At 55.6% G+C, this 23380-nt stretch overlaps 1 protein-coding gene across 1 annotated transcript; it reads left to right on the top strand.

The window, feature by feature from the left end:
- Positions 1-136: 136 nt before the first annotated feature.
- SETD1A (SET domain containing 1A, histone lysine methyltransferase) lies at positions 137-23145 on the top strand. Its single transcript, XM_034988822.1, is given in 21 exon segments — positions 137-1251; positions 2038-2202; positions 2425-2520; positions 4260-4530; positions 5653-5774; positions 6004-6233; positions 6524-7004; positions 7006-7389; positions 7546-7623; positions 7625-8332; positions 8674-8850; positions 8985-9072; positions 9811-9968; positions 10113-10200; positions 12251-12592; positions 18449-19477; positions 19876-20048; positions 20152-20262; positions 20452-20571; positions 22159-22296; positions 22385-23145. Coding segments are annotated over 20 exon segments (5118 nt in total). The 5' UTR covers positions 137-1251; positions 2038-2052; the 3' UTR covers positions 22559-23145.
- The last annotated feature ends 235 nt before the right edge of the window (positions 23146-23380 follow it).

Raw genomic sequence — 23380 nt, 5'->3', positions numbered from 1 at the left:
GAGTGCCATTACCCAGAAACCAAGATGCCCTGCGTCCCAGCGAAAGAAAAGGATGCCCAGCCTCGGTGACCTGAGCGCCTGGGCCGGTGCTGCCCTCGAGCGGCGGGACCACGTAAGCTTAGCCCCCCCCCCCGGCTGAAAACGGTGGGCACTGGGACCATGATGCTTGAAGAATCGACCATCCCAGCTCCAGTACGTACTAGTTTATTTTTCACAAGACCTGTTCTAGGGCCTTTAGGCCCCACAAGTCTTATAACATTACTTTGAGGTAGCCTTCGATTGAATCACGAATGGTGGGTCGAGTATAGGTAAAATGCGGCACCTTCTGCAGGCCTCAGTCTCCCAGTCTGTCAAATGGGCATCTTAAACAGCTAGAGGCCCAAGGGGGATGGCGACAGGAAAACCTTCCCCGCATTATGTGCGACGCCAGGCAAACGGCCTGAGTCACCACTGTTGGTTGTATTTTTCCACCTCCTGGGCGCCCCTCCCAGCCCGCACGGTTTCGGTGGGTCCTACAGGAAGCGCCCCCGCGACGCCCGGCTTTACACGCCCTGGCCACGCCCTCTGCGCGCCGCGCCTTGGCCCCGCCCACAGGAGGGTCCGCAGATTCGCCAGACCGGCTCCTCCTCAGAATTACTTGGGCGTCTCTATACTCGGCCGAAAATTCTTATAATACTCCGAGAGCAGCTTTGGGCCGTAGCCATTTCCCCAGGGTCGGAATTGGGCATCCCCTAAGCTGCGCTACTAAGAAAGATCCAAAAAAGTGGCCAACTCTGCCAACAGGGCTTGGCGAACCAGGCATTATTTTCTTGACTCCAGCAAGGCGGGTGAAGGGAGGCGACAGTGAGGCCAGGACCTGTGGCGAATCTGCAGCCTTTTAGGTCTTTGGCCGCGCGAGGAAGAGGCAGGAAAGAAGAGAGGAGCGCGCATCCCATCCACCGATTCGCCCCGCCCGCCTGACGAATCTGCGTCTGTTCAACGCGCCACTCAAATCTCCCCAGCTCTGGCTGGCCTCCTCCCCTCCGCCCCGCCCCCTTTTTCCTCAGGGATTAGTCGCTGCTTCCGTCGCCGCCGATTCGTCAAGGACCCCAGGCCAAAGCAGCTGGATAGTCGTGGTGAAGCCCACTCTCCGGGGAATGCGGCCAATCTCCAGGCTCCCTGGGCCGCACCTCTCGAGCCTTAAAGGGCGCCGGCCGAGGCGAAGCCGCTCTCCTCGGCCCCGTGGATCTCCTGGCGGCACCCGTGGCGAAAGTGCGAATGTAGACGCTGTGCCCGCTGGGCCTCGCGCAGGTGGCGGTGGTGTTTGGTGCGCGCGCCGGGGAGGTGGTGGTGGGGGGGCGCCGCCGCCGCCACCGCTGCGGGGCCGGGTCTCGCGCTGCCGCCGCCGCCGCCGCCGCCTCGCGCCGCTGAGGTGCCGCGCGGGGTGGGGGGAGGGGGAGCCGCTCGCCACGAGCGGGTGAGTGAGGCCTCGCCGCGCGTGCGCGGAGATGGGGGGGCAGATCGCGCCGGGGCGGGAGGAGAGGGCAGCGGCGCGCGTTCCCCCCACCCCCCCCCGCCCGGATTCGGGGCCGAAGCCGGGTCTCGGGCTCGGTCTCGCGGTGTTTCCAACGCCCCGAAGAGGTGCCACCTCTTGGCCAGAGGATCGGGGCGCGGGGACGCGAGCGGGTGTGTGGGAGCGAGAGCCGGGCTTGGCCCGGGCCGCTGGCCGGTGAGGAGGCGGGAGGGGGCGGGGCCTGCCAGGGGGCGGGGGAGGGGTCTTGCTCTGAGGCCAAGTGGGGCGCGCGCTAGGCAGAGCGGGAAGGTAAGGGGGCGCGAGATGGGCCTGGGGGCCTGAGGGGAGAGTTGGGAGGTGGAGAGAGAATGGGGTGTTGTGGTGAAAGAGGGTACTTGGGGGAAAATCTGGGGGAGTCACGGGTCATGGTGAGGTGTGGAAACTGGGGTGATGAGAGGACCTGAAGTCTGGGCTAGTCAGTGAGGGGCAGCAAGGGAGTCAGGCCTAAGTCCTGAACCCCCTTGCGTATTTCTCTTTCCCAACAGTGTAAATGAGCAAAGATGGATCAGGAAGGTGGGGGAGATGGGCAGAAAGCCCCGAGCTTCCAGTGGCGGAACTACAAGCTCATCGTGGATCCTGCCTTAGACCCTGCCTTGCGCAGGCCTTCTCAAAAGGTGTACCGCTACGATGGCGTCCACTTCAGTGTCAACGTGAGTGCCCCCAGGCCTTGCCAGCTAGGGAACTCTGGGCCCCATTCGTCTCTGTTACCTCTGTTGAGCACCCTGAACTCCCATACCCATAGCCTGCCTTCTTCAAAGTGGGCAACCAGAACCCTGCTCTTTTGCCTGTGGGCCTCCAAATGTGCTTCCTCAAGCTCAGCAGCACGGCTTTTTCACCTTGAGCTGTCTTTCTGTTCCTGCTTTCCTTCCTAGGACTCGAAGTATATACCAGTGGAAGACCTCCAAGATCCCCGTTGCCACGTCAGGTCCAAAAACAGAGACTTTTCCCTCCCAGTCCCTAAGTTTAAGGTATGTATCTGCTAGACTCTGGGTGTGGTGGGCCTTGTGGGGGGGTGTGTGTGTGGAGGATCCATCCTGTTAGTTTAGTCTCAAGATAAGCTAATGAAAGGGGGAAGGGGCTTTTCTATGAAGGGATCATAACCAGATCTTATAATCTCTGAGGCTGTGAAACTTAGTTGTTATGGAGAAGAGTTGTGTTTATTTTCTAGAAAGGTATAGGTGAGGTGTTCCAAGCAGGGGTGCTGACTTCTTGAAGAATGAAGTAAAGGTATGTTTAGTTGCTGTACCCGTCACTGCGTACTCCTAGAAAATGCACAGCATTACAGTGCCCTGGTGTGGTACCCCAGTTTCTCAACAATTAAGGGGAGTGACAAGGCCAGGGACTCCATCCTTGGGAGTCCTCTGCTCCTTACCCCTCGTTTGGTCACTTGATCCTGCATCTTGTTTCTTCAGAAGATTCCTATTTCCCTGTCTAGGCAGAATATTCATCAGGCCTTGGACTGGCCCTCGAAAACTGAAGGTTCTCGGTTTCCTTCACTAATTCTTTATTTTCCTTCCTTTTTAAATAAATCATTTGTAAGGTACTCTCAGTCCATTTTTTTTTCACTTTGTATATTCTCTCGAGACAGTCTTTTCCATACACATAATTTTGACTGTAGCTGAAACATTGGTGACTTCCAAATTTCTGTTTCCAGCCAAAATCAGTCTCTTGAACTCCAGACTTGTATGCCCTGATTGAGGGACAGCTTCATCTGGAGGCCCCACAGACATAGCAGACTCAAGAGATCGAAAACAAGTTACCTTTACTCCTTAATCCCACTTTCCCTTCCATTTCCCTCTTACTGATGAATGGTAAAACCATCTATTCAGCTGCACAAACTGGAAACCTGGGAGTCATCTTTTGATTGTCCTCTCCTGTATTACATAATCTGTTACCAAGTCCTGCTGACTCTTTTTCCTAAACCCATTTTCTTTTTAATCTTAATTTTCCTTTTTCCGTTGCTGTTTTTTTAATGCATACTCTTATATGTTATATGCCTCTGTTCTCTTTTCCCATTTCATGTTCCACCCTGCCATTTGTCTTTTTTATTTTACTCTTACATTACTTTCATTGCCAAGTCCCATGTTTTGTGTATTGGCACATATGATTATTGATCTGGCCAAGCCTCATCTCCTGCCACACATGTGTTCCACTCTACCGTACGTTTTGCAGCTCCTAGAAAATGCCAAGTTATTTTATAGTTCTGTGTCCTACAAGTCCTTGTCATCCAGTGAACTCTAGCTACCCAAAAAGCCAAACAGGAATGACACCATCTTTATGAATTCTTCCCTGCCTCCACTCCTTCGCTGGGCTCCCAGACACCCTGTCTATACTTATGCTGACATTTGTGTCCTGTTGTGACTGTCTGATCTGCTTTTCTGAACAGGAATCTTTTTTTTTTTCATCTTTGTATTCCTAGTGCCCAGTCCGTGGTAAAAGCTAAACTAGTGAGTTATTCTCTATAATTAGTTTTTTCTGCGTATGTTTATTTCTCAGTTGTACGTTTCTTTTCTTGGTTCTTGCGTTATTTGGTGATGAGAAGAACTCAGAGCAGAGAGGGGTCGGTCTCACGTTGCACTTGTTGGGGCCCTTTCCCCCGTTTCTTTGCTTGTGTTTCCTGGTCTTCTCTCGACCAAGTTTCCCAAAGGGCAAAGGCACCGTGGTCAGTATTGAGACCCCAGACTCAAGACTCCTGTCCTCTCCACAGCTCGATGAGTTCTATATTGGACAGATCCCACTGAAGGAAGTGACTTTCGCGAGGCTGAATGACAATGTGCGGGAGACCTTCCTGAAGGATATGTGCCGAAAGTACGGTGAGGTGGAAGAGGTAGAGATCCTTCTTCACCCCCGTACTCGCAAGCACCTGGGCCTGGCCCGCGTGCTCTTCACTAGCACTCGGGGAGCCAAGGAAACAGTCAAAAACCTCCACCTTACCTCCGTCATGGGCAACATCATCCATGCCCAGCTCGACATCAAAGGTGAGGGCTCTCTTGCCTGCTGCCTAAGGTTGAGCTCCAGCAGAGACTGCACGTGCAAATGCCTGTTTGGGGCCAGGCGCATGGTCAGGTTCATGATTCCTCAGCTGAAACTCTTGGGGCCAGATGTGTTTCTGAAATTAGAACTTTACAGAGGAATTATGGCTTTTATGTGTTTTCTGTCTGTGTGATCTTTGGCAAGGTTGGGTAGCGTCTTATAGTCTAGCACTTGACTGTATTTGTAAGAATGTAGGAAGGGTCATGCTAGGTATGATCAGTAAGAACTAGTAAATCGCCTCAGCTCAGATCAGATTTTGAGATCAAATTCCAAAAAATGCTTGGTCTGGAGTTTCTTGGGGTTTTGAAATTTTGGATCAAGAATTTGGGACCTGTACAGATGAGTGAAGCAGCCTGGGGTTCTGTGTTAAGAGGCAGTAGGGAGGAGCGAGGGACTTGTGGTGGTGGGGGGGTCGGACTGTAGAGTACTGTGCCATCGAAAGGAGGCAGCTGTTAGTTGGTATTAGCCAGTTTGCAAGTGAGAATGAGGACTAATGTTGCCAAGTAATGTTTTGTTATTAAGTCAAAAATCTAGGTTTTTGTGTAAATCTCAGGGTTTTAAATGCTGCAACCCCCTCCCCCAAATTTTTTTAAGTGATTTTGTAGGGCAAATAGACCTGTGGCCTGGATTTAGCCCTCAGGCTGCCATTTTGCAACCTTTAGTTTGTAGGATGAAGAGCATGGTGGGATCTAGCATCAGACGACCTGGGTTTGAATTCCAGTCTGCCACTGACCAACTTTGTGACTTTGTGCAGGTCAATTTTCTTTGAGCTTATAAAATAGGGGTACTGATGCTTCTCTCTCCTGGTGATCATCCAACTTAGTAATATAAGTAGAGGCGTTTATTTATAAGCTGCAAAGTGCCATTCGGCCCGTCGTTTGTAATATCGTTAGGTAGAGATGAGATAGAAGGTCCCAAAGATAGAGGTAAGGTAACTGAAATCCCTGAATTCAGGACTCCAAGAAATTGTAGGAAACTTGAGGTCTGAGAAAGAAGTGGGAAAAACAAATCAGGAAGGAGGAGTTTTTTCTGTCTGACTCTGATGGTTCCCATCTTCCTCCCTCCAGGACAACAGCGAATGAAGTACTATGAACTGATAGTCAACGGCTCCTACACCCCTCAGACAGTGCCCACGGGGGGCAAGGCCCTGAGTGAGAAGTTCCAGGGCTCTGGTGCAGCTGCTGAGGCAGTAAGTAGCTCATGGTTGCCGTGGCCCTCGCCACCTGGGCACAGTGCTTGGGTGCCAGGAACAGCATTTGGGAGGTTCTGGACTTCCCTGTTAAGGATAGCAAGAGCCAAGAAAAGATGCTGAGATGCTTCCAAAAGACAGGGGACTGAGGTTCGTGGTTTGGGGAAGGGCAAGCTGTCACATGGTACTTGATCTCTTCTTTTCTCCCTGCTCTACTTTTGCCCTCCAGACTGAATCCCGCCGCCGCTCCTCCTCTGACACGGCTGCCTACCCGGCAGGCACCACTGGTGTGGGCACACCTGGCAATGGAACCCCTTGCTCCCAGGACACAAGCTTCTCCAGCAGCCGACAAGACACCCCATCTTCCTTTGGCCAATTCACCCCTCAGTCCTCCCAAGGAACCCCTTACACATCTCGGGGCAGCACCCCCTACTCTCAGGACTCTGCCTACTCCAGCAGGTGCAGAGTGAACACCCTCTGGGACCCCCAGATTCTGGGAGTTGCCACTAGGAAGAAGAAACCTGAAGTCTCTCTAAAAGGGGAGTTGGGAGTCATTTGTCCTGGTTTCTCTGTGGATTCAGCCAACAAATCCCTGTCCTCAGGGAACTCACTGTCTAGCTAGAAACCCAACAGTGTTTAGATCTTCCTTTGGGGGCGTTGACTCAAGGGGCTTTGGGTCCTGAGAACCAGGACACTAGGGTTCGGTCCTACAGAGCTGAACCCAGCTAACTCCTGCACTCTCTCTCCAGCACCACTTCAACCTCCTTCAAGCCCCGGCGCTCGGAGAACAGCTACCAGGATTCCTTCTCCCGCCGCCATTTCTCCGCATCTTCAGCCCCCACGACCACCTCCACTGCTGTCTCCGCCACGACTGTAGCCACTGCCTCGTCCTCGTCCTCCTCGTCCTCCTCCTCCTCGTCCTCGTTGTCCTCGTCCTCTTCGTCCTCCTCTTCGTCCTCCTCCTCTCATTTTCGTGGGACTGACTCTAACTACCCAGCGTATTATGAGAGCTGGAACCGCTACCAACGCCATGCTTCCTACCCTCCCCGCCGGGCGACTCGGGAGGAGCCCCCTGGGGCATCTTTTGCTGAAAATGCAGCTGAGCGCTTCCCGCCTTCCTACACCTCCTACTTGCCCCCTGAGCCCAGCCGGCCTGCCGACCAGGACTACCGGCCTCCTGCCTCAGAAGCTCCACCCCCGGAGCCTCCAGAACCGGGTGGAGGCGGGGGTGGGGGGGGGGCCCAGCCCTGAGAGAGAAGAAGCTCGGACCTCCCCCCGCCCAGCTTCACCTGCCCGCTCCGGCTCTCCGGCCCCAGAGACCACCAACGAGAGTGTGCCCTTCGCTCAACATAGCAGCCTGGATTCCCGCATTGAGATGTTGCTGAAGGAGCAGCGCTCCAAGTTTTCGTTCCTGGCCTCTGACACGGAGGAGGAGGAAGAGAACAGCACCACAGGCCCTGGGTCTAGAGACGCAGGGAGCGAGGTGCCTTCTGGGTCAGGTCATGGACCCTGCACGCCCCCTCCAGCCCCAGCTAATTTTGAGGATGTGGCACCTACAGGGAGTGGGGAACCAGGGGCTACCCGGGAGTCTCCCAAGGCCAACGGACAGAACCAGGTGAGGTTGGGGGTCAGCCAGCAGAGGTGCCTGGGATCTGGGAGGCAGGGTTGGGCCCGGCGGGGGAGGGAAGGGAATCAGGCAAGAGAACGGATTTGAGGAAGAGACCAGGAAATAGGCAGAAGCTTTCTGTGACCCTTCTCTGCACCCCTACAGGCTTCTCCATGCTCTTCTGGAGAGGACATGGAGATCTCCGACGATGACAGGGGCGGCTCACCCCCTCCAGCCCCAACACCCCCCCCAGCAGCCTCCACCCCCTCCTCCTCCGCCCCCTCCTCCCCCTCCCTACTTGGCTTCCCTGCCCCTTGGTTATCCTCCCCACCAGCCTGCCTACCTCCTTCCACCGCGCCCTGATGGGCCACCACCCCCTGAGTACCCCCCACCTCCTCCGCCACCCCCCCACATTTATGACTTTGTGAACTCCCTAGAGCTCATGGATCGACTTGGGGCTCAGTGGGGAGGGATGCCCATGTCCTTCCAGATGCAGACCCAGATGTTAACTCGGCTTCACCAGCTGCGGCAGGGCAAGGGATTGACTGCTGCCTCAGCTGGTCCCCCCGGTGGAGCCTTTGGGGAGGCCTTCCTCCCATTCCCACCCCCGCAAGAGGCAGCCTATGGCTTACCCTATGCTCTGTACACACAAGGGCAAGAAGGCCGAGGGGCCTACTCCCGGGAGGCCTACCACCTGCCTTTGCCCATGGCAGCCGAGCCCCTGCCCTCCTCTTCAATCTCGGGAGAAGAGGCCCGGCTACCTCCCAGGGAGGAGGCAGAGCTGGCAGAGGGCAAGGCCCTACCATCAGCAGGCACCGTGGGACGGGTGTTGGCCACCCTCGTCCAAGAGATGAAGAGCATCATGCAGCGAGACCTCAACCGCAAGATGGTGGAGAACGTGGCCTTTGGAGCCTTTGACCAGTGGTGGGAGAGCAAAGAAGAGAAGGCCAAGGTGAGGGGCAGTGCCTGGGACTGGGGAAACCTTGGGGCTCCGTTGGAGAAAGACTTCTGGCTTATGTGAGGCCCTTAAATCTCTGAGTTTTGATCTTCAACGTTTCTGTTTGTAGAATGGGAATGATAGTAGCTGCTTTTTGTAAGGTGGGTGGACTAAACGAGCAGACTTTGGAGAAAATGCCTGTACGGGGCTGGTGCAGGGGGGTGTGGCATAGATCTGTGTCAAATAGAGGAGTGAGTAGATGCATTTCTGTATTCCTGGGACCTGGGAGTAGTTCTCAGGCAGGAGGCAGGAGGGAGCGCCTGGGTTCTGGGGCTCAGTCCCCCTACTGCCTGCAGCCATTCCAGAACGCAGCCAAACAGCAAGCCAAGGAGGAGGATAAAGAGAAGACAAAACTCAAAGAGCCGGGCCTGCTGTCCCTCGTAGACTGGGCCAAGAGTGGGGGGACCACGGGCATCGAGGCCTTCGCCTTTGGGTCAGGGCTGCGAGGGGCCCTGCGGCTGCCTTCTTTCAAGGTACCCAGAACTGATGTTTCCTCAGAGGGAGGTGAGGGTGGGCTGGGGACCTCCCTTCCGTGGGGTAGGTAGGGGTGCTTGGGATCGGTGAGTGTGTGAGTTCAAAACAGGCCCCATCTCTTCCCACGCCCCAGGTGAAGCGAAAAGAGCCTTCAGAAATTTCAGAGGCCAGTGAGGAAAAGAGGCCCCGTCCTTCCACTCCAGCTGAGGAAGATGAAGATGGTGAGTGGGAGGTCAGGTGGGAGCAGAAAGGGGAAAGGATACTAGCTTCTAATAGGAATGCAGGAAGCAGTGAGAAAGAGGGAAGGTGCCTGAGGGCAAGTGGCCAGGTAGCGGTTTTGCTACAGAGTTAAAGCAGTGCGGAGAGATGTGAGAAGCTTAAGATAGGGTCATTCCTGGGTCTTGGTTGTGGTTCTTACTCTGGCGTGCTGGTTGAAGCTTCCTGTGTTTCATAGTTCCCCCGTAAAATAGAAATGGTAAGTTTAACATCTAGAATCCTAGGGTTTCAAGGTTAAACAGGTCGCTTACCTTGGTTTCCCATCTAATGCTTAAGCTCTTCTCCAACCTTCTTTCCAGTTTGCCTAGGTCTGAGCTGTGGGTTGATGGCTTACGTGGCTAGGCAACTTCCTTACTGAGTCCGATTGGCTTCCCTGGAGACCCATTGGCTTAGTGCTATTTTCTTGGGGCAGGCGTAACAAGTCCGTTCCCTCTTCCACCCGACCCCAAAAAGGACAAAAGGTGAAGCGGGTGCGGTGTGGTTAAACTATAGAAAATGCTAGGTAGCTTTGGGGTTTTTGTATTTCTCTGTTGAGCTTCAGCTTCTTGTCTGTAAAATGAGGTCTGTCTGGTCGGACCGTCAGGAAGATCAGGGGTGTGTGCAAAGCTCTTTTCAGACCAGGGGACGGGAACTGTTCCTAATGATGGTAAATTGCCCTCTAACTGCCACTCAACTGCGCCTAGACCCTGAGCGGGACAAGGAGGGCGGAGAGCCTGGACGTGCGGGTACCAAGCCCCCAAAGCGAGACGAAGAGCGAAGCAAGACCCAGGGCAAGCACCGCAAGTCCTTTGCTCTGGACAGTGAGGGGGAGGAGGCATCCCAGGAGTCCTCCTCAGAGAAGGTGAGGGGCCATTGGCGCCCGCTCCCTGCCAAGATTTCCCGTCCCCGTAGCCACCGCCTCTCTGGCCTGGAGCCCATGTAGCAGTGGCCTCCTGGAGGACAACTGTCCTTTTCTTATTAGTCCCTATTTGTCCTTTTCTTTAAGGAGGAGGAGGAGGATGAGGAAGATGAAGAAGATGAAGAACGTGAGGAAGCCATGGACACTGCAAAGAAGGAGACCGAGGCGTCAGATGGTAAGTTACAGACAGGACAGCCGAGTTCTGGCTTGGGGAAGAAGGGGTTCCGCTGCCTGTCTAGCCCTTCCCTGAATCCACAGAAACTTCGTGCTGGATGTTTTGGCCTCCTTTGCTCTTCCCCAAAGCAACTGTCTTTCAGCCCCATCTGTTGGAACCCTTGGCCCATTGTAAACAGTAACTCCGACACCCAGACCGCTCCCTTCTTCTTACCTGCTGTGCTGACACATGGCTCTCGCCTGATGACAACCCAGCAGAACTAACTTATTTTCTCAGTCCCTCAGGATGAGGGGTCTGAGTTCTCCTGCTGCCCCCTGGTACTACCAGACTGTGCCTTTCTGCCTTTGAGCACTGCTCGTCTTTGAAGGCCCGGCCGCTGAGCCGTGCGCCCCCTCATCTCCTCTCCCCCGGCTGCCATGCCCAGACACAACTCCGCTCTTCAGTTGGACACCTGTTTGTCCATCCACATCCATTGAGTCTAGGGCACATGGTTTAGTCTTGCTTCTCCTTCATTTGTTCAGTGCTAGCTGTTGAGCTCCTACTCGGTACCAGGCACTGTTCTAGGTATTGGGGACACATCTTTTATGGAACTTGGGATCGATTGGAGGGGAGGAGGAGACTTGACAAATGAACAGATAGCACCTTGGAAGACAGATTCATAGTTTAAAGAAGAAAAACTAGGTTACTGGGGTGGAGAGTAACGGATGGGGGAGCTGGGGAAAGATGGGCTGTTCTAGATATCTTGGAGAAGGAGCACCTCTGAGAGGTGCCATTTCAGCAGAGGCCAGATGGGAAGAATGATGATCTGAGAGGCTGTCTTTTCAGGAAGGCAGAGGGTGGGGTCACCTGCTCTAAGTGGGGAGACTGCCACACATCCACTTGGTCACCGCTTTCTGTCCGTTTCACTGCCTCAGCGTTTCTGGGATTTGTTGCCTTCTTTGTTCCTGCTGGCCTGTCGTTCTCACTTAGAGTCTTTTGCAGCTGTGTTGACTGATTTCCCTGTCTTTGGTTCCATCCTTCCTCCTCTATTCAGTCCATTTTCCAGTCTGCAGATGGAATTCTCTTCCCTCCAGCACACACCTGACACTGTTACTTCCCTCCGTAAAGTCTATTTCTAGCTCCCTATTTTCTAGAAGATGACTCCTCAGCCCAATACTTTGGGCCATTTATAACCTAGCTCCAATTTATCTGTTGAGCTCTATCTTGCCATCCTCCAGACCCATCTCAGGCCACCACCACCATCTATTCTAAATTCATCCACTTGTGTCAAATAAATAAATAAAATCTTAAAAAAAATTAAAAATAAATTCATTCACTTGTGTTCCTCAGACACTTCAAAATTCTTAATTTCTTATAAAGTCCTTCCAAACATATTGCCATTTCCCAGAGGCATAGAGCATATAACACCTTTTTTTTTTTTAAGATTTTATTTGACAGCACAAGCAGGGGGAGCTGCAGGCAGAGGGATAGGGAGAAGCAGGTTCTCCGAGGAGCAGGGAGCCCGATGTGGGGCTCCATCCCAGGCCTGAGCTGAAGGCTGTCGCTTAACCAACTGAGCCACCCAGGCGCCCCGTGCATATAACACTTTTAAAGCTCATTTTACCCTGGACTCCTTTTTATGAGTCTCGCCCCAGCAGCTTCTCTAAGACCCACCTTGGGAAAAGCTTTGGTAGTTAAAGCAGACCGCTTAGCGGTCTCTGGTCTCCCCATCTCCCTTCACCTCTGACACCCCTGTTTAGCCCTTGTGTCTTCCTAGTGCATTTCTACTTGTCCTTCTCGACTTGAGCATCTCCCTCACAGGGATCCCTCCCCTGACTGGATCTTCGGCAGAAACCAGGACTTCCCTTTGCCTTGCTCCCCTGGTCTTCCATACTGAAGCTGGTCTCACTGTGAGCAAACAGTGTACTTATCCAACTCCTTGAGGGTTGCACTTCCCAGCACCTGGCACAGAGCCTAACCTATCCATAGTAGTGAGTCAGTGAATAGACCCAGGGCTTGGCCAAGTAAGGGGTGTTCCCACCTCGCCTGATTGCCCCTTCTGGATTTCCAGGCGAGGACGGGGAAAGCGATTCGTCCTCCAAATGTTCTCTGTATGCTGACTCAGATGGTGAAAATGATAGCACGTCGGACTCCGAGAGCAGCAGCTCATCCAGCTCCTCATCTTCTTCATCTTCCTCCTCCTCGTCCTCATCATCCTCCTCATCATCTGAGTCCTCCTCAGAAGAGGAAGAGGAAGAGGAGCAGCCAGCAGCCGTACCCCCAGCATCACCTCCCCCCCGAGATGTCCCCGCGCCCCCGCCAGCACCCGTGGAAGAGCCCGAGCCAGAGCCGGTTGCGGGCTCCCCAGCCACGCCTCTCCCTGAACAGGAAAAGTCTCCAGCAAGACCTGCAGGTAGGTGGTGCCGAGCCGGTGATTTGGTCTTTATGTTTGCATCTGTCCTTGTGAGAACAGTGGGGTCCACGTTTGTGAATGATGTACTAGTACGTGGCTTTGTTTGAAAGCATACAAACTGGACAGAAGTCACCATCTCCTGTCAGTCCTCCCTTGGAGACATTTATGGCCACGTTCAGACTGTGCTGCCAGGGGCGGCTCGCAGAGCCAGAGCAGGCATGTGGCTACCAAGGACAGCAGTGGTCTCTTTCACCGCTCCCGCACCCTGCCCGTCCCAGAACGGTCTCTTTCCAAGTTCCTTGTGGATTTGTACGTTTGACTGTTACTTTATAGTACGTACGCTGTTCATTCAGGCAGGGGATATTTATTTACTGAGTACAGTTGACCCCTGAACATGCGGGGTTAGGGGCGCCATCCCCCTGTGCAGTTGAAAATCCACCTGTAACTTTTGACTCCCCAAAAGCTTAACTATTAATAGTCTACTGTTGACCAGAAGCCTTACTGATGACATAAGTAGTCGGTTAACATGTTTTCTGTATGTTATACGTATTGTGTGCTATATTCTTACAAAAGAGTAAGCTAGAGGGAAAAAAACCCTCAAAATCATAAGGAAGATATGTTTATGATACTCAACCGTATTTCTCAGAAAAAGTGTGTGTGTGAGTGGCCCTGCACAGTTCAAACCTGTGTCGTTCTAGGGTCATCGGTACTTATGGCAGGTGTATGGGGTACAGTGGTAGGCACGATAGGCCCTGTTCTCACCCTCCTGAAGCTTATGGTCTATAGGGAAAGACCGTTTAGTTGAGTAATAAATACTTCAGAAAATCTCTCAAATCTGATGGCAAACTGATAAGCCCCATAAGAGAGAAGAACAGGGTTCTCTGAGAACCTGAGCACATCTGTGGGGATGTCTTTGCTGGTCTTTTCTGCTGAAGCATCCTTGGGCTGAAATCAAGGCAGAGCAGGCAGCTGGGCTTGATTAGAATGTGCAAAGTCCCTGAGGGCAGAGGAAACAGCATGTTGGAGACATAAAACAGGCCTTCCGGATGGTGGGGAGCGAGGGGAAGCTGGAATGGCTGGAACTGGAGAGGTGAGCAAGGACGGGGCCGTACAAGAGGACTCGGCCTCATTAGGAATTTGGTCTTTATCTTGAGGGCAGTGGAATGCCATCAGAGGAGTGACGTGATCTTATTTGTGTTTTAAAAAGATGCAGTGCAGAGAGAACTTGGAGAGGGGCCAGAGTATGTGTCGGGAGGCTAGGAGGCTGTTGCGGTTAGTAAGTGAGGCGAGCAATGGCGGTAACTCGGAGTAGGGTGTTCTTAGCATGGCATCAGTAAGTCAGTTTTCAAGATAGGCTTCGTAAATGCATGTGGCCCTCCAGACACCTCTCTCAAATGGTACTGAGAATCTGTGGTCTGAGATGAACAGTAACTGCATAAAGACCTCCCAGCGCTGTTGCACTCTGCTCTGGTGCAGGCCTCTCAAGAGGAGTCGAGGCTCTCATTAATCCTGAGACGCCTCTCCCGGCCTTTCCTAATAAGCCCATCAGTAGCAGGAGAGCTGGTGATCAGAGGGCATCACTCTCAGGGCAGGTAGAAAGAGTGGGGCATGGTCCGTTTTGCATTTCTCCAGAAGGATCATCCTGGTAGGAAGGGGGGGATTTGGAAGGGGTGAGGAAGGAGGTAGGGTGACCCATGTGAGGGTTTGAAGAGATGCAGGTAAGTGAAGGGCATGAACCAAAGCAGGGCTGGTTACAGTGAGGTGTACAGTAGAGGTGGGGATGAGGATTTGAGAGAAATTGAGGAGATGAACCACTTGGTTAAACGACTTCCCAGGAAAGGGAAGATGAGGAGGACCGGCATTAGGAAGAAAGCTGATATGCTTCCTTGGGGTTGACTCTGGTATGCCTTTGGGACCTCCAGGTAAGAAACATCCAACAGGGGCGCCTGGGTGGCTCAGATGGTTAAGCCTCTGCCTTCGGCTCAGGTCATGATCCCAGGATCCTGGGATCGAGTCCCATATCGGGCTCCCTGCCCAGCGGGGAATCTGCTTCTCCTTCTGCCCCTCCCCCTGCTCATGCTCTCTCTCTCTCTGTATCTCTCTGTCCCAAATGAATAAAAGAAAAAGAAAGAAATAAAAAAAAAAAAAAAGAAACATCCAACAGGCAGTTGGATCACTAGATCTGAAGGTCAGATGGGAAGGAAATGTGGCAGCTTGGTTTTCCAAAGGATGGAGTGGTTGTGTAGGAGCAGGCCGAAAGAGAGGTCCTTGTTAAGATAGGAAGAGCTTCTGTTGGATTTGGCAGTTAGGGGGTCACTGGTGACCTTATCGTTTTCAGTAGAGTGGGTCAGACTGGAGCCAACTTATGGGGTGTTAAAGGAGTGAGGGCAGGTGACAGAGATAACCAGTCTTGTGGAAGGGTAGACTACTCCTCTGAAGAAGAGTCTAAAGGCCGTGATGAGTGATACTAGGTAACGTTTTTTGAGTGCTTCCTGTGGGCCAGGCTCTTGGCTTAGCACACTGCTGATTGTTTCCTCATGCAGGCCGCACACCATCCCTGTTACTCCCGCTTTCCAGATGAGGAATTTGAGGCTTAGAGAGATGCTTGAGGTCACCCAGCTGGGATCAGAGAGATGAAAGAGAATGCAGGGTTGGTGGAGGGTTAGTTTTTCAAAAACTAAAAAGGTGAAACAAGCATGTAGATTCGAGGCAGGTAGACGGGCCAGGAGAGAGCGCAGCACCTGTCAGGGTGGCCTACCTGGGGGTGGGCGGGTGACCTCTAGGCCTGACGCACGTACACCCATAATTGGGGAGGCAGAGAGATGTGGGCTTTCATGCCCAAGGACGCCCTGTTTCACTCTGTAGTAGGAAGGAAGGGCATTTTCTGAGCACAAAGGGATGGGTAGAGGAGGAGCCTTGGGGAAGGAGAGTGAGGAGTGAGGATGAAAATGGACAGGGCTCGCGACCCAGATGTCCTGCTGAGACTGGGAGTCGGGTGAAGGAGGAGAAAATGCAGGTGGTTGGGCAAAGTTAGGGTTGGGGGTCTCCAGGGTGGCAGCGGTGGCTGAAGGCTGTGGAAAGTGCTGTGAAAGGGGAAGACAGAGTGGGGGCCCTGCTGGCGGGCACAGGGGGCAGGCACAGGAATGAGAGTGGCTCATTTAGGAGGAGGGTGACAGGCTAGGGGGAGCCTGAAGGTGGGAAATGGAACAGGTGCAGTGGCGTGAACTGAAAGGAGCTGAGGAATTGTGATCAGAGGGCAGGGCATCAGAGGGTTAAGGTCCTGGGTGGGGCCATCTGGGGGTTACCAAGGTCATGTGTGTGAGTGGGGAAGGCTAGCTGAGAATGAGTGAAGGAAGGCACTGGAGAGGGAAGAATGGGGTGAACAGTCCTGGAAGTAGATGGCAGAGTTGGGAGAGGGAAAGAAGGTTAAGGCAGGTCCCTTGGCTTTTAGAGAACAATGGGGATGTTCGAGTTCCAAGGATGCAACTGGATAGAGAGTATGTGGCCCGAAGGCAAGAGAGGACTTGTCTGGTGAAACCCAAAGATGGGACCTGGACACCTTTGGGATTTGCCTTTCTTCTGTCTTCTGGTCTGATTCATTCCTCTCCTGCAGATGGGCTTCCCTGCTTCTGTCCACTCCTACGGAGAAACCCACTCCTATCTTAGATCCTTATTCTCAGGGAAGTTTCTGGTTGGCCTGGCTTGGGTCAGGTTATCAGTTAATGTTGGCTGGGGCAGGGAGTGGGGCAGGTCATGTTGTAGAAACCTTGGCTTTTGGGAGTTGTATAGACTGGGCAGCTATCCCAAAAGTTGTCTCCCTAAAGGAAAAGCATGGCCAGGTTTCTTTGAGAACAGGAAGCGAAAGAGAAGTCTGTGTGAAGAAGCTGAGCCAGGAGGGGAATTCGTTCTCCTCAAGAGCCAGGCTTCCAGAGGGCACAGTGGCTCGGTTGGGATGATGGGTCAAAGGCAGGGCTGCCCCAGAACAGCAGAGAGAAGGAGACTTGGAGAAACTGGAGGGCCTGGGACGAGCACCCGGCGCCTCACTAGCTTCAGAGTGTGGCTCACTGCTGGCTGAGACTCCGGCTGCTCTCCAGAGCCTCGGGAGACAGCAGGCGGAGGGCCTTGCTCGGGGTGCCTGGCTGGTGAATGGCTGTTAAGGTCATGGACACAGGTTGGCCTGGAGCTGGCTGCCCTTTAGTTCTGGGAGTGCTAGAGCCAGACGTCAAACCACCGAGTCCCACTGCGGGATGCCCAGAGCAGCATGGGGCAGTTGAAGAGAGCTCGAAGTTCAACCCTGGCCGCCTGAGGTGCAGATCTTATTCTGGCATTTGTGAGCTGTGTGACCTTGGGCCAGTTAACAACCTCCCTCTGCCTCAGTTTCCTTATCGGTAAGCTGGGTTTAATAATAGTACCCACTTCACGGGGTGGTTGTGGGGAACGAAATGAGTAGTTAAGAGTAGTTAGACTGCCTTCGGCTCAGGTCATGATCCTGGAGTCCCTGGATCGAGTCCCGCATCGGGCTTCCTGCTCGGCAGGGAGCCTGCTTCTTCCTCTGACCCTCTTCCCTCTTGTGCTCTCTGTCTCTCATTCTCTCTCAAATAAATAAAAATCTTAAAAAAAAAAAAAGAAAAAGAAATGAGTAGTTAACATACGTCAAAGTCTTGGATTGGTGCTTGGTGCAAAATACTAGTTACCAGTCTGCTGCCGCCCTGAAGCCTGGCACTTGAGAACCACCGGCCTTCTGGTTCTGAGAGGAAGTTACTACCAGCGTCTTGAGAAGTTGGGGTAGCCTTCACAAAGATGGCGTTGAGCTGGGGCTAAAAGCCGCATGTGAGCTTTCCCAGTAGGCAAGAAGGGAGAGGCAGGTCTGAAAGGCCATGCCTGTTCTGGTGGCTGAAACCTAGGAGCGGAGAGGGTCAGTCCGCAGGACCGGGTCTGCCCCAGGGACAAGTCAGTGTACGTCTTGAGCTGTATTCAGACCCCCACACTCAGCAACAGACTTGGGGATCCCAACAGGGAGGATGTGCTTCCTGTCTGGTGGACTGGAGAGAGATCACACCACCTGCTCAAGACGGTGTGTCCCCTCTGCAGGCTATCTGCCCGTCCTTGGGATCTCAACTTCACCCTCAGCTTCTTTAGGGGAGTCTTCCTGAACCCTCCCCACTTTGGCAAACCCTCCTGCTACTTGGCAGGTGGTGGGAAGGAAACAGATTTTATGCAGTGTTTTAATACAAAGAGTCAGCTGCTTACATTATATCTTTTTCACATCACTAAACAGAGAACATTGTAGTTGAAATAACATACTTTAATTCAGAGAGGGTTAATTGCATCCCCATCATGCAGTGCGGCCGGCAGAAATAGTCTTGGCCTGGGTGCCTAGTCTTTGGACATAGTTCAGTCACTGCCAGTCTTGGTAAAAAGGCCTGAGCCTAAGCGTTGGTTTCTCTAGAGCCCCCATCTCGACTCTGCGCAGTTTGGGCTGTACATTTGTTTCCTGTCATTGTCCCCATTGGACTGTAAGCTCTGTTGAGGGTTTTGAAAGCGTTTGCTCGACTTGTTTACCCCGTGCCTGACACGGGAGTTGGTGCTCCGTGAATGTTTGTCGACTGTGTGAACGAGCAGGTGCAGAATCTCCTCCTGCCAAGGGAGCCCACGGTGCCGAGGACATGGCGGGCGTGAGGCAGCTCTGTCGGCCGAGCCAGGACAAGTGACCGCCCGAAGCGGAGGAGAGCCGGCAGCCTGCGTGCGGCCTCCCCGGCGAGGCTGGCCGGTGCCCCGCCCGCACGGAATCCCCTCTGAGGATGGCTGGCCCGAGTTGCTGACCCTCTGCTTCTCCCTATGTGCTTCCTTCCCCAGGTTCCACTGAGGAGCCGCCTCCCAGTGTGCCCCAGCCGCCCGCCGAGCCGCCGGTGGGGCCTGCGGCCCCCGCCCCCCGGCCCGATGAGCGCCCCTCCTCTCCTATCCCCCTCCTGCCCCCACCCAAGAAACGCCGGAAAACTGTCTCCTTCTCTGCCCTGGAGGAGGTGCCGGCACCAGAGCCGCCCCCAGCCGCCCCTCCGCAGATCAAGTCTCCTGGCCCCGTTGCCCGCAAAGCCCCCCGGGCCGTGGAGCGGACCATTCGAAACCTGCCCCTGGACCATGCGTCTCTGGTTAAGAGTTGGCCTGAGGAGGTGTCCCGAGGAGGTCGCAGCCGGCCTGGGGGCCGCGGCCGCTCTGCTGAGGAGGAGGAAGCTGAGCCAGGGACAGAAGTGGACCTGGCGGTGCTGGCCGACCTGGCCCTGACCCCAGCCCGTCGCGATGACTCGGAGGCCACAGAGACGTTGGACGAGGCCGAGCGCGCGGGCCCCCTGCTCAGCCACATCCTCCTGGAGCACAACTACGCCTTGGCCGTCAAGCCGCCGCCTTCCACACCGGCCCCTCGGCCCCTGGAGCCGGTTCCTGCCCCCGCCGCCCTCTTCAGCTCCCCAGCGGATGAGGTCCTGGAGGCCCCCGAGGTGGTGGTGGCCGAGGCAGAGGAGCCGAAGCAGCCGCAGCCGCAGCGGCAGCCGCCGCAGGAGGAGCGGGAGGAGGAGGAGGAGGAGGAGGAGGAGTCCGAGTCCTCGGAGAGCAGTGGCAGCAGCAGCAGTGACGGGGGGGGCGCCGTGCGGAGGCGAAGCCTCCGCTCCCATGCCCGGCACAGGCGGCCCCCCCCGCCCCCTCCGCCCCCTCCGCCCCCCACCTTCGAGCCCCGCAGTGAGTTTGAGCAGATGACCATCTTGTATGACATTTGGAACTCGGGCCTGGACTTGGAGGACATGGGCTACCTGCGGCTCACGTACGAGCGGCTGTTGCAGCAGACAAGCGGGGCTGACTGGCTTAACGACACCCACTGGGTGCATCACACCAATATCCTGGGCCCTCGCGGCCGGCCTGCTCTGGACCGGAGGGCAGGCCTCAGTGGTGGGGGCAGGAGCCCCCTCAGGTTGCAGCTAGCCTCTGGGTTTATCTCCCTGTCCGCTGCTCTCTGCCACGGCCAGCCTGGGTATTTCTCACCTGGTCTCCAGGCCATTCTTTTCTTTCTGCCTCTTGCCCCTTCTCTGCCTCCCAGAGTTTTTCTGGCAGAAAAGGTGAGGTCTGAGACTTCCTTCTCTCCATCTTTCTGTCCTTCTCACACTAAATAATGCTTGGGACCTCCAGCTAAGGTCAGTCACCCCTTCCTTGGGCTGGGACTGGGGGGATAGAGGGGAGAGGGCCCCGGGGATCTGGCCAGTGAGGAACCCATTTTCTTCCTTAACACGCTGCACTCACCAACCTGAGCACTCCAAAACGCAAGCGGCGGCCCCAGGACGGGCCCCGTGAGCACCAGACAGGTTCAGCCCGCAGTGAAGGCTATTACCCCATCAGCAAGAAGGAAAAGGACAGGTACCTGGATGTGTGCCCTGTTTCGGCCCGGCAGCTGGAAGGAGCGGACACTCAGGTAAGGCTCTGCCCTGGTACCTGGCCCCCTGGCATCTCTTCCCGTGGTTTCTCCTTTCACTCACCTCCCCTCCCCCCCCCGACCCCCGTCCTGCTTCTCCCAGGGGACTAACCGTGTGCTTTCGGAGCGCCGGTCTGAGCAGCGGCGGCTGCTGAGCGCCATTGGCACCTCTGCCATCATGGACAGTGATCTGCTGAAGCTGAACCAGCTCAAGGTGAGGAGCCGGGACTCGGGGGGGGGGGGAAGAGCGGCTCGGAGGGAGGGTGGCATCACGACGTCGCCTGGGGGGGGGCGTGGAGGCACGGGGCCAAAAGCTCGCTCCTCCCCTCGGAGGAGGGCGGCCAAGGCAAGGGGTTAGGTTGAGGGAGGCACCGAGCAGCACCGTTTGCCTTCTGCCCTCTAGTTCCGGAAGAAGAAGCTCCGGTTCGGCCGCAGCCGGATCCACGAGTGGGGTCTGTTTGCCATGGAGCCCATTGCAGCCGACGAGATGGTCATCGAATACGTGGGTCAGAACATCCGCCAGGTGAGGCCCTGTACCCAGCCCCCGGTCAGATGGCCGCACGGGACACTGGCATGAGAACCACCTCATCTCTGGGTAAAGCCCCACGTGACCTCCCGGTTCCAAGATGTAGTTGGTGAAACCTGCCTCTTTGTGTTTCCTTCCTTCCATCAACAGTTAGTAATGGGTACTCCTAAGCTAGATGGGAATGATCAGGAAGAAGCAAGACCAGTGCTCTTTCTCGCTTTAAGGGCCTCCTAGTTCAGTGGGGGAAGACAGCCGCTGCACAAGGAACTGCACCGAACGATGGCATTTGGTCGGTCGGGAAGGGGAAGTTCGGGGAGGCCGCAGCGGTGGGCGCACGGTGATGTGGAAGCCAGGAGCTGAAGGATGACGACGAACTCCCAGACTCAGATGAGGGGAGGGGTGCTCCAGTTGCCAGACAGCGTGTGCAAAGGCCCAGAGACAGGATAGTCTGAGGAGGGCAAGGAGGTCAGTATGGCTAGTTGGAGAAACCAGGGCCGGCGGCCGCAGTGAAGGTTAGAGAGGCCGGTGGAGGCCAGATTCCGCGGAGCTTAGGAGCCGTGGTGGTGAGCTGGGGCCGGCTGTAGGGGGAGGGAGGCTGTGGCCAAGCGCCCAGTGGTAACGGGCTTTGCAGCGTGAGGGGACAGCCGGAGGCCACGACCGGCGGGGGCACTGTCACAGGGATCCCATAGAGGCCCAGGTGGCCCGGACTAGGCAGTGGCAGCCTAGTGGCAGCTGAGGTAACAGAGGAGCCTGTGGGTCCAAGGCAGCTGGCAGCAACGGGCAACGAGCTGGCTCCAGTGAGCGGGGCCCGGGGGGAGGCGAGGCCATTTCTCAGCACTGCTCGGAGCAGCTGGACGTAGCTCGGGCTGCCAGCGAGGTGGGCAGTGAGGAGGAGCAGCAGCTGTGTGGTCGAATGGAGTTCCAGTCGGGGACGCGTGCCATTGCCAGGCCCCGGGGACATCTAGAGGATGACGCCCAGCAGCTCCACCGAGGTGGATTTTGGCTGGAGATGGAAGTTGGGGAGGAGTCCCTAGCACTTATCTGGCAGCTGAAGCCGTGGAAGAGAGTGAGATCACCCAAGGGGAGAGAGCAGAGGGTTGAGCGTCCCATTTTCTGGGAAATAGGAGTCACTCCTCACACAGGACTGTGGGCCCTTATGGCGCCGAGTGGCAGCCTGTGGGTGCCTGTTTGGGAGAGAGAGGGTCCTAGGAGAAGAGATGAGTAGGGTTCAGCCTCTGAAATGGCCTTGTCATCTCGGGAACTGGCCTGCCCACTTTGGGCCAGGCAGGGGCTCCTGCCCACTGACCCCTGCAGACTTCCCCGAGGTGCCCTTTGGGAGACTCAGAATGGCAGCCAAAGGTATCCGGGGCAGGGCCGGGGGGGGGACCCTAAGAGACAGGGCTCCCGGAAGCAGACAGCACCTTGGGTTGGTGGGAGCCAGAGGAAGAGCTCTGCAGGTCCAGGACAGGTCGATGTGGCTCCCAGGGTGGTAGCTGGGGACTGTCCGGGGCCCCTTCACGGGGGCTGGTGGGGTCAGGCCTGGTCTGGCTGGCAGCTGACCGTGGCGGCGCCCCGTTCTACCAGATGGTGGCCGACATGCGGGAGAAGCGCTACGTGCAGGAGGGCATCGGCAGCAGCTACCTGTTCCGGGTGGACCACGACACCATCATCGATGCTACCAAGTGCGGCAACCTGGCGAGGTTCATCAACCACTGCTGCACGGTGCGTGGGGTGGGGGGGTCCCGGCCGGGGGTGGGGGGCGGGGATCCCGGGGCAGGGGCCACGGCTCACACTGCCCTCCCCTGTGCAGCCCAACTGCTATGCCAAGGTGATCACCATCGAGTCCCAGAAGAAGATTGTGATTTACTCCAAGCAGCCCATCGGCGTGGATGAGGAGATCACGTACGACTACAAGTTCCCGCTGGAGGACAACAAGATCCCGTGTCTGTGCGGCACCGAGAGCTGCCGAGGCTCCCTCAACTGAGGGGCAGGACGGGTGCCCGCGCCCCTATTTATTCCCCTTGGGGCTCCGCAGGCCTCACCTGCCCCGAGCCCAGTGAGGGAGCCTCAGTTCCTTGAGGCAACGTCTGCCTGCCCCGTCGCCCCTGCCCACCCACCCCCTAACTTTTTTTCTTTGCGGAGAAGAAGCTGTAAATGTTTTGTAGCTGCCAGCAGCTGTTTCCTGTGGAAACCTGGGGTGCCGGCCTGTACAGATCCTGTTCTTGGGGGGCTGCTAGCCCCTTTGCTTTGTGTTAATGGGGACTTCCCCTTTGTGCCCTGCGTGCACCCCTCCCCAGTTTAGGGGTCTCTAGGGGCAGTGGCCATGTTCTCCCCCTGGGGGGGGCCCTGTGCCCCCAGTCCTAGGGACTCCGTGCCTGGAACCCTGCCTCATCTTCTGTTCCTGCCAGACCCTGTGGGTCACCCTCCCACCCTGGCGTCTGGAAGCTCCTGTTCCGTCAGGCCAGGATGGTGGGGGGTGGGCCCTTCCTGTTGGGCTGGATTGTACATATGTTAATAGCGCAAACCCAACGCCACATTTTTATAATTGTGATTAAACTTTATTGTACAAAAGTGCTTGCTCAGTATCTTTGGGGAAGAGTGGGTGGGGGATGGGGGTTTAAGGACAGAGGATGGGTTGAGTGAAGAGAGGGGGAAATGGGTGGCCTGAGGTTTGGGGTGGGTAGACGTACAGACTCAACCACCATTGCTCTGGGCCACCTATTAGGCTGGAATGGTCATCCAGAAATCCCCCACCAAGGTCAGCTGGAGCTGGGCCAAGGTCGGCCTCCCTTCCCTTCCCAGAACC

This window comes from Mirounga leonina, unplaced genomic scaffold (genome assembly GCF_011800145.1).
Source record: "Mirounga leonina isolate KUSES-001 unplaced genomic scaffold, KU_Mleo_1.0 Mir_454, whole genome shotgun sequence".
In the NCBI taxonomy this organism is placed as follows: Eukaryota; Metazoa; Chordata; class Mammalia; order Carnivora; family Phocidae; genus Mirounga; species Mirounga leonina.
The sequence above is the reverse complement of the archived record's forward strand: the minus strand, read 5'-3'. Positions and strand labels throughout refer to the sequence as shown.